Source organism: Podarcis muralis, chromosome 12, assembly GCF_964188315.1.
Source record: "Podarcis muralis chromosome 12, rPodMur119.hap1.1, whole genome shotgun sequence".
NCBI lineage: Eukaryota > Metazoa > Chordata > Lepidosauria > Squamata > Lacertidae > Podarcis > Podarcis muralis.
This window is the reverse complement of record NC_135666.1, coordinates 55,970,382-55,981,421: the sequence shown is the minus strand read 5'-3', so window position 1 is coordinate 55,981,421 and position 11,040 is coordinate 55,970,382. Positions and strand designations below refer to the sequence as shown.

The 11,040-nt window shown below is 39.2% G+C and overlaps 1 protein-coding gene across 1 annotated transcript in view; it reads right to left on the bottom strand.

Moving 5' to 3' along the window:
- Positions 1-438: 438 nt before the first annotated feature.
- Positions 439-11,040, bottom strand: part of FKBP9 (FKBP prolyl isomerase 9) — a 13,644-nt gene continuing 3,042 nt past the window's right edge. Inside the window, exons 3-11 of the mRNA XM_077916514.1 lie at positions 10,950-11,040; positions 9,780-9,969; positions 9,182-9,327; positions 7,791-7,980; positions 5,761-5,906; positions 4,648-4,834; positions 3,780-3,925; positions 2,766-2,929; positions 439-1,835 (exon numbers count right to left, since the gene is read on the bottom strand). The exon at positions 10,950-11,040 is cut by the window's right edge and continues 1 nt beyond it. Coding sequence (XP_077772640.1) covers positions 1,656-1,835; positions 2,766-2,929; positions 3,780-3,925; positions 4,648-4,834; positions 5,761-5,906; positions 7,791-7,980; positions 9,182-9,327; positions 9,780-9,969; positions 10,950-11,040 — 1,440 coding nt within the window. The 3' untranslated portion in view covers positions 439-1,655. The remainder of the gene's footprint in view (positions 1,836-2,765; positions 2,930-3,779; positions 3,926-4,647; positions 4,835-5,760; positions 5,907-7,790; positions 7,981-9,181; positions 9,328-9,779; positions 9,970-10,949) is intronic.

The following is an 11,040-nucleotide window of genomic DNA, read 5'->3' as shown; positions in this document are numbered from 1 at the left end:
GATAGGGAGTTTTTTCATCTCTTTACAAGGGGTAGCTTAAAACCAAAAAACACCACTCTCCTCCTGCCGGAAAAAGAAGCCAAAAAGCAGCCAGTATTATTTAAAGTACTGTTCATAATTGGTGCATTTCATTTGTTGCCCACATTCAGCCTGTAGTTAATTATAAAAGGTGAAAGAATACAATATTAATTTACAGTGCTTTGCTCATTCACACTGTACACTTTGCCTCAATAGTTGGGCTACAACTACATAAATGGTTTGTTCACCTTTCAGAGAGCTTTTGGATGTGATCTGAACCCCTATGTCCCAGCTCCAATTCCAGAGCTAGCCAAGCAGTTCAGATATATATTGAAAGCCATAATTTAGATCAATATTGTCACTGTTAAGCCTTTCCCCATCCCCAGTCACCTGTACATGGAGGAAGAGTAGTGCAGAATGTGTCTGTCCATATTTTATTTTAATAAAAATAACAGCATGTATCACACTTGACAAATCCTTAAGACGTTAATAATATTACAAAGCGTATAAAACATAACTTTGCTTACTGCAAAAGTGTTTTGAAAGGTATGTCGTAGTTTTAGAACTAGCACCATTCTACAATTAAAAAAGAAGACGCTTTGTACATTCCCGTTAGTGGGAGGACCGTAGCTTTGTGCTTCTTTTCCCTTTGGGGGAGGTCACTCAATTTATGCTCTTGTGCTCTTTAGCCGCAGGGTATTAGCTCAGTTGCGTAGTGTGTGGTGCTGATTCGATCCCCGTAAGGTTCATATTCTTGCAGGTGGCTGGACTAGATGATCCTCATGGTCCCTTCCAACTCTACAATTCTATGATCAACAAAATATTTTTATAGACACAAATGAGACCTGAGATTCACTCTGAAGTACACTTATGACAGTTCTCTAGTTGAGGAGTCACTGCACAAAAAAGTAGATGGAGTAGCCATATGTTGTATACACAATTACAATCTACCGTTATGCATATTGCAGCATATTTCTAGTACAGTTCTGCTTTCTTTTCTCTATAATACACGTTAGTGAGGACAGACTAATTTCAGGGTGATACTCAAGAGTAGGCCCATTAAAATAAATGGACATGTTTTGATACAGGGCAAAGAATGATACACACTTTTTGTGATTGGTTTTTGTATTCATAGCTTCAGTTACAATCCTTAGGGAAACATGACTCCCCATCTCCAGTACTGCTCATGGTGCTACCATAGCATCTGACTTTGGGATAACGGCTTTGAAAAAGATTTAGTGCAGTTCCTCCCATTGTAGAAGATTTTCTCTTCCTTGGAGAGATGAATATAAAACTACAGTTGGAGAGTAACCGAACAGGGCCGTGGCGCAGGAGTTTAACAGAAATGTACATTTTTGTTCTAAGCTCAAAATTCTTTACCACCTCTCAAAAAATATGTCACAAGATTTGTGTCACTATTATTATTTTTTTAAGTCATTGAAACCAATTTTGAGGCATTTCATGTTTTATAAAAATGCCACAGTCTTCCCCTTACTTTAGCCTACTTCACTCTTACAAAGACAGGAGTATTCATTTTCACTGTCCACACTTTTAAGTATACACACACACATTTCAAACCACCTCTATTGTGCATACATTCTGACAGCAGTTTAGCTCCTACAAATTTTAAAAACAAACTACAGTTCGTCATGTCCCTGTGGCTCTTGGTCTTTCAGTTTGAATTCATCAGCGGTTATCTTGCCATCTCCATTTCGGTCCTGATTGCTGAACATGTTTTTCACAATTGTTTCAGAATCAAAGCCAGGAGCTAACTTTCCTTTGCCAGCCTTGACTTGTTCGTGGATGTAGTCGCCAAACTACAATTTAAAAAATAAATACATTAGTGAAAAGTAAAATAATGTTTGCAGCCAGGTTTGCATCTGTCCCCTCATATTCACATACAGTGCTAAGTAAATACCAGTTAATACTTTCTCTCTAGTGAGTACAGTGGTACCTCGGTTTATAAACTTAATCCATTCCGGAATTCCATTCTTAAACCAAAACGTTCTAGACTTAAACCAAGGCATGCTTTCCCATAGCAGTGGGGGACTCAATTTACAAATGGAACACACTCAACAGGAAGTGAAGCATGTTCTGCTTCCAAGGCAAAGTTCACAAACCAAAGCACCTACTTCCGGGTTTGCCACGTTCTTAATCCAAGTTGTTCATAAACTAAGCTGTTCTTAAACCAAGGTACTACTGGGTCATTTGAGAGGTTCAGGTGTCAAATTAGTACTTAAATTCCAAGGTGCATGCCAGTACTGCCGCCGCTGCTGGAATTTCAAATAACCAAAAGGAATTGGGAAATTCCCATAAGCAGTGTTTGTATCCATTACTAAGTACTGTAACAGCTGCTGAGTCCTGACCCTTTGAGATTTTTTGTTAGGGACCTATGCCACAGACATTCAGTTAAGCTGGGCTTCAATCAGATCCTCTTAACTGGAGTAGCTATTCTCTGTGTAGGATTATGTATCTCCCTCCTGTGCTCAAGACCTAGAAGCACACTGGTCTCTTGTTTCTGTAGAATGTCCAAAGCAACTGCATGATCGTATGCATTGCTATGGGTAGAAATATTTGTTTTTTCCATAATTTTCCATAAATGATTGCCCCGTCAGAATAGAAACGTGATCTTAAATATATTGCTTGAAGCCTGGGGCTCCACTCAGTGTCCTGTATGCTGTCGTCTGTGAACTTACTAGCTCCTATAGAATTTTTTTCCAATGCAGCTTTACTAGCCAAAACCTTACCTCTTCCAGAAAAACCTCTCCATTATTATCTTTGTCAATCTCTTCAAAGAGATTAGGAGAGACTTCCTCATGCCATACAAACATATAGCCCTCTGGTAAGCCAGACACCAAGTCGAACAGTTCAATGTCAAAAACCAATACGGCGCTACCAGGCACTTCTCCTTCTGTAACAGTAAATAACAAAAAATAAAGTTAGATTTCTGTTATGTAGGAGCATTTTGGAATTTGGTCCACCCCCAGCATTCACAAATTGTGCAGTTAATACAAATTGTTCAGATTTCATCCCTTGGCTTAGAAACATCAGCAAGATAAAATATGAGAAAATAAAGCCTGCAGCATCCAAAAGAAATATGGCTAACGTATTCTTTATCTTAGAAGGTGCACTATGCTTTGTGACTATTTGCACTTAAGGTAAGGTTGTTTGCTAATTCACAAGTATGTATAGCCTTTCCCCGTTGCATTATTAATTTGGGCTATTTTCATTCTCAGAGAAAACCATATTTATAATATAATATAATATAATATAATATAATATAATATAATATAATATAATATAATATAATATAATATAGATGCACCTCTTTACCTTAGCTTTTAACAATTGAAGTGTATATTTTTAAGACATATTTCTATAAATTTAAGTTTTAAACTTTTTAATATTGTGTTTTTAATTGTTGTAACCTGCCCTGGGATCTTGGTGGGAAGGGTGGTGGGGAAATAATAATAATAATAATAATAATAATAATAATAATAATAATAATAATGATAATGATGATGATGATGATGTCATCATCATTACACGGATATATTCTCAACATCTCATGTTCTGAATATACCTTTTTAGACTAATATTCTTACTTAAATTGCATGGAAGATACACCACCTCAGAGCTGTTCATGAACCAATGAACACATTTAAGGAACAAAACAAGTCTGCCCACGGAAGTGAACTGTGACACATGCTACAGAAGACCAGACACATTTGTGTGTCAGCATCACTATTAGCTTCACTTACCAACTCCAGCCTCTCCATAGCCAAGGTGGGGTGGGATAATAACTGTTCTTTTCTCTCCAACACACATATCTCTGAGACCCATATCCATTCCTAATACAACCTGTCCAGAACCCAGCACTATATTATAGGTTTTCCCAAGGCTAAACCTGAAAGAAAAAAATAGTAGTTGATAAGCTAAGATGTGCCAATGTAACATCAGAATTCCACCTCCTCTAGCCTTTTGACATTTACCATTTCCAATTTCTATGTGATGATCTGAATTCTTAATAGACACTTTCTAAGAAATACATTATGGGACATGGGTGGTGCTGAGGTCTAAACCACTGAGCCTAGGGCATGCTGATCGGAAGGTCAGTGGTTCGAATCCCCTTGATAGGGTGAGCTCCCATTGCTCGATCCCTGCTCCTGCCAACCTAGCAGTTTGAAAGCACAAAGTGCAAGTAGATAAATAGGTACTGCTCTGGCGGGAAGTAAACAGCGTTTCTGTGCACTGCTCTGGTTCGCCAGAAGCGGCTTAGTCATGCTGGCCACATGACCCGGAAGCTGTACGCCGGCTCCCTCGGCCAGTAAAGCGAGATGAGCACCACAACCCCAGAGTCATCCACGACTGGACCTAACTGTCAGGGGTCCCTTTACCTTTAAGAAATGCATTGCAAGTTGGACCGTGCAGAAAATTTGTTAAGACAAGTGACCCAAGAATCCAGAAACCCCTCAGTCTGATTAGCCCTTCCCTTCATCATTACTCTCTCACCAACTGTAACTTAATGAAAGCAAATTTATAAAAATAAGTGATTGGGTAGGCCCACATGCACAAAATATTCCCAGTTTCATGCTTCTATTGTTCTTTGCTGCTAAACTACATACTTACGTTGAGTCTAGCACAGTGCCATCTAAGAGTGAGGCATTGTAGTGATACTTCAGGTAATCGCCTTTCTTGCTCAGAACAGAGCAATTGCTAGGTTTGTAATGGGTGGTAATAGCCACAGAGTCAGATGGATTGTGGAAGTCTATCACATGAATATCAAAGACCAGCACAGCAGATCCTGGAATCTTTCCTAGAACAATAAATGATTATATGAAAAGAAGCCACCCACCCTTCTGCTCTTACTAGAATTATGTACTCCACGAATGAGACTTTGTGATCTCCAAATGTCATGAAAGGGGTTTTTCAGAGGTTGGCAAGTCTGATAATTTTCCATTAGCACGAATTCCATGCACTTCCAAAAGATTGTTTGTAAACAAGGAGCTAACAAGAAAACAGGAGAGCTGAGAAGTTCTGCCTCCAAGCAAAGGCAAGCACAAATTGAAGCTTTGCCAGGAGAGAGGGCTACAGCAGCTTCCATTGATTCCTATCTTCTAACCAGGAAGGTGGAAGGCCTTTGAATAAACATTCACAATTTTATTCAAGTAAAATATGAAGAAAGACAATGCAATAACACTTAAAGTTATTTAACATGCAGAAGATAACAAATAATGTAACATGCCAGAAGGGGAAGATGAGGGAAGTCAATGGGAGGGGGTGGAATGTAAAATGTGAAATTGGATAATTGTATTTGCAATTTGCTATAACAAAAGAAATATATATACACACACACACACCGTATTTTTTGCTCTATAAGACTCACTTTTTCCCTCCTAAAAAGGGGAAATGTGTGTGCGTCTTATGGAGCGAATGCAGGCTGCGCAGCTATCCCAGAAGCCAGAACAGCAAGAGGGATTGCTGCTTTCATTGCGCAGTGATCCCTCTTGCTGTTCTGGCTTCTGAGATTCAGATTTTTTTTTCTTGTTTTCCTCCTCCAAAAACTAGGTGCATCTTGTGGTCTGGTGCGTCTTATAGAGCGAAAAATATAGTATATATATATATGGAAGATGGAAAGCCAACAAACTTATTCCATGCAGTGCACTGGGCCTTAAATCTTTTAAATGCTGAAGTAAAAGAATGACTGGAGGGCACTGCTGCTGAATTAAAAACAGTACTCACCTCTTCCCTCTTCGCCATACCCCAAGTGAGGTGGGATGGTTATTCTCCTCTTCTCTCCAATGCATACACCAAGCAAGCCTTCATCCATCCCAGCAATCACATAACCTTTCCCAACGTAGGTATCATATGTTCGGTTCCGTGAATAACTACAGGCAAAAGGAAAAAACCTTTGCTTAACTAAGATTGTTATCAATATGCCCATAGCTTACTGGCTCGACAGCAAAAACATCAGACAGAAGTATCAACAGGGTGTAGTGGAACTGATGAAGTCATGTCTTATAATAGCACCAAACCTAAGTGTGACTAGAAGAAGTGAGGAAATTAAGCTAGCAAAACAAATACATAAATGTGTATAATATGGTAAAACTTCAACTGTGAATAAAAAAGCAAGCCAAATATGTACCGTATTTTTTGCTCTATAAGACTCACTTTTTCCCTCCCAAAAAGTAAGGGGAAATGTGTGTGCGTCTTATGGAGCGAATGCAGGCTGTGCAGCTATCCCAGAAGCCAGAACAGCAAGAGGGATTGCTGCTTTCACTGCGCAGCGATCCCTCTTGCTGTTCTGGCTTCTGGGATTCAGAATATTTTTTTCTTGTTTTCCTCCTCCAAAAACTAGGTGAGTCTTGTGGTCTGGTGCGTCTTATAGAGCGAAAAATACGGTAACAGGATTACAAATATATTAACGGATAGGTGAAGTAACCTTAAACAATACTGAGCAGACCAAGCGCATAGACAAGAAAACTATTTTAATATACTGTATAGCAGCAAAATGAGAAGTCACATAAGAAGAACAAAACTAGAAAAGCTATCCACTTTGTGGTATGAAAAACACAAAATAAAAAACTGAGCCCGAATAGCATATTAATGTCATCCAATCAAGAGACACTACTCTCATGACATAGGGTTGTGTCTTGTCAACCCTTGATTTTTATTCCAGAAATTCCTAAATAGGTCCCATTCAGATTCAAACTTCTTAAACCCTTGTTTTCCCTGTCTAACCCACATAATCCATATGATTTTGCTCAAAGTAGCCATGCTTTTATGAAGGGGATTTTTTTCTTTCATTGTCTTGCACAGACAATTCTAGTGGCTAGTACCGTTTGAAACAGTAATTTATCTTTTCTGTTTGATAGATGTTGTGTTTGAAAGATGTTGATCTTTCAAGTATGTCAGCAAAAATAGCATGGGGTCTAACAAAGTAATAGAGAACCTCTCACTGTGCATCTAGGTCCACCATGCCTCTGAATTTGGCTGCAAGGATGTTTTGGACAAACCACACCCATCTGTCAGTCACTTGATGTCATATAGCATCAGGCATAGAGATCTGTTATCTCCAATCTAAGCACTAAGTGCTAAGATGGGATGTAATGGCTAATTTTTTCTATTCTTTTAGGTTTATTGAAACAGATGCTCTTTGTTAAATCATGTGCCCCTGGAAGTAAATGTCCAAAAGCAATTATCCACAACAGAAAGAAGCAAAGGATTTAATGTTTTGATTGGTGATATTATTCTTACTGCACATTGACATGTTTTGATAAAACGTGCTATAAACGTAAAGAATTGGTTTTCACCGTACAAGTTATTATAAACTAGCTTTAGCACAGATCCACTTTTGCTTCCCATTTATTATCATGGAAAGTGGAAAACCCACTAAACATTTATACACTAAAGTTACTCAAGAGGAGAAATAGGAAATATTTTTAAATTTTCCCAAATGTCTTTACTTTATGTGCTGGGGTCCTATTAGCTGTGCTTTTCTGTCTGCTTGTTGAAAGTAGTAATCTACACCATCATCTTCTGTGCATTTATTACTTAAATCTCTTGTGGGTTATTTCAGGATAACCCACATCTATTGGAACCATTGCTCTACTTTTTAAAACTTTTTCTTAGTCTTACTGATTGATTGATTATTGAAGACATTTACCAAGCTACTTAGAATACCTTTAAAGAATGCTCAGCAGAATAGAGCTATAAAAACACACAAAGAAATAAACAGAAAGTAGGAAATGTGTGTTCAGCAGTGTGGTTACCTAGAATCAAACAATGTGCCATCCAAAAGTGTACCATTATAATGGTATCTGAGGAAGTCCCCTACTTGGCTTCTACGCTCACAGGCTTCAGGCACATATTGTTGTTCCACAGCGATGCTGTCTTTGGGGTTGTGGAGATCTAGGAGAGCCACATCAAAGACCAGAGATGCCTGACCCGGGATTTCTTTACCTATAACCAAGGTGGACGGTAGGCATTTAAGTCAACGCAGGAATCCAGAAAGAAATTCAAGCTAACCCCACATATATACATACCCTCAACCCCACATCTATTCCATGCTATAATATACATTTCATTTCTCTGCACCCCTGCAATTCTAAAGCAACTTATATTTATTAATCAACCTAAGAGATGCTACTTCTAGGAATTTTTAAAAATAACTTTCATTTTGCTAATAGCGGTCTGGTTATTCTGCCAATTTTCTATCTGGAAAAAAATAAAGTTGAAAGAAATTAAGCTGTAACTGAGATTAAAGATGAACATTCCCTGGGCGATCAGATATTGAGTTGATTGTTGTTAGCTGCCCTGAGCCCGGCTTCGGCTGGGGAGGGTGGGATATAAATAAAATTTCTTATTATTAAATTTTTTATTGATCAGTTGCTTCCTACACAAAACATTATGAGTTCAAATTCTGTGGAAAGATCTCTTGATTTATGCTTCTCAGGGTTGTCAAGTATTCACTAGCATGGACAAACACAAACACCTGTGTTACAAAATGTAACAATCAACACAAACGCAAACACAACAAGCTGGCTAATAACTGGTAGTGGATATATTATTAATTACAATGTCATTCAAAATATAGTAATACACCACTTCAAAATAATGTATATATCATACAGTACATCTCACAAAATATACAAGTGACTGTAAGTTGTTGTACATAAAAGAGTGAAATGAGAAGTCAAACAAGTCAATGAATAGCAAGGAACGCCAAGCCATCTCTCAAAGGAAGATGTCTCTCAGGAGTCTTAAAAGGAAGTGGGTGGCGCTGTGGGTCAGATGGCCGGCGGTTCGAATCCCCACGATGGGGTGAGCTCCCGTCACTCCTCCTGCCAACCTAGCAGTTCGAAAGCACGTCAAAGTGCAAGTAGATAAATAGGTACCGCTCCAGCGGGAAGGTAAACGGCGTTTCAGTGTGCTGCTCTGGTTCGCCAGAAGCGGCTTAGTCATGCTGGCCACATGACCCAGAAGCTGTACGCCGGCTCCCTCGGCCAATAAAGCGAAATGAGCTCTGCAACCCCAGAGTCGGCCTCGACTGGACCTAATGGTCAGGAGTCCCTTTACCTTTACCTTACCAGTTATTAGCCAGTGTGTTGCTTTTGCATTTGTGTTAATATTCAAGACCGGCATAAACAAATTTGGCATTTACCATCTCCGTCTTCTCCATACGCCAGGAAAGGCGGTACTGTGATGATGCGCTTTTCTCCGACACACATTCCAAGGAGACCTTTGTCCATACCGGGGATCAGCCAACCAATACCCACATAAGTGTCATATGTTCGCATTCTATTGTGGCTGAAAATATAATAAAAAAACCAGTTACTCATAGCTAGTGTCTTCCTTTTTAACAATGGAAGCAGCAAAAAATGTGACGAGTTGGGCAGAGTAAAATCAATGTAGACCAATACGCATTTTGTTTCAAACAATTTTAGAAGTACACAGAGTATAAAACAACAAAACTTAGTTGCACAAAGGCAAAGACACCAAATATGCCACATTCTTTCCCTATTGCTTTAGTGGTTAAAAGCTGAACATTTCAAGCTGCCTTATAGCAGGCATGAGAGACCATTGGTTTATTGAGTCCAATGTTGTCTTATACTGACAGGAAGTGGTTTTCCTAAGCCTCAGGCATAGATTTTGTTCCCAGCCCTGCCAACAAATTTTTATGTAAATTCTCACAGAAGCCCTCAAAAATCAAGACCTCAGAAAACATGAATAATAGAAAGAAAAAAATGTATATTAACTACCTCGAGTCAAACAGTGTACCATCTAGAAATGTCCCATTGTAATGGTATCTTACAAAATCAGACACCTGGATCGTTCTTGTGCAATTTTCTGGCTTGTAATAAGTTTGAATATGAACTTGGTCTTCAGAATTCCAAAGGTCGATCAAAAGCACATCAAAGTGAAGCACTGAGTTTGCAGGAATTACACCAGCTGTGAATGCAAAATATATTAAAACGGAAATGAAGCTTGCTGAAAAAACAGAATTAATGTAACAAACTACTGTCTCTTTCAAGATGTAGGAGGCATGCACAAAGGATGTGGCTGGCTAGGGAACTGTTTCACCATTGGCCCAGGCGTACAGAGACAGAGGCCACATTTAGAGCATTATAATACCACTTTCAGCTGTCATGGCTTCACCCAAAGCATTCTGGGAGCTGTAGTTTGCTAAGAGTTACTGGATACATCCCACCATTCCCCTCCCAGAGCAAGAATTCTCAGCACAGTTTATCAGTCAATCCCTCTTTACAGGGAACTTGAAGTGCCTCTGTTTATCAAGGATTTGGGAAAACAACTTAAGAGTGAGTTTGCTTTACTACTGTCACCCTGCTCAGAGTCATCACTACTGAAGCCTCATATTATATTAAATTCATCTTGATCAGAACAGGACAGCAACTTGTTCCTCAGTGAGGAACACAATGGATATTTCTGCCATCACATATTCTCTGCAACAATTGTAGCTAGAAGTCCGTCTAAAGGAAATGAACAATGGGGAGAAAACAAAGATCCTCACATTTTTCAAAAAAAAGGGGGAAAGGACTTGATGTGGAGGACAGGGGGAAACTTTAGCAATGATAGTTTGCTTGGTGTGCATGACATTGTAGCCTTGCCTGTAGTAATCTGGCCTCTTGAACTCGATTCAGAGATCTAAATTTGTGGACTGAGAGGGAGCAGGAACTTCTCAGAAGTTCAGAACTTAAAATCAAGCTGTGGAGTTTGGGAGACAGGGTCCGTCAGCATGGTCCCATGTCCTCCTCATCCACACATCCAGATCCACAGATAAATCCCATGAACAGGACTTATTAGGCAGCAATGCATTCATTAAAAAATCGGGTTTGATGAACTTGTTAGAAACTCTGTAATTTCAACAGCTTGTCTTGGATGAACATTTCCATACAGAGTACTGTACTCACAAACACCTTCGCTCCCGTAGCCAAGATGGGGTGGGATTTTTACGAACCGCCTCTCATTCACACACATGCCAATCAGAGCTTTGTCCATCCC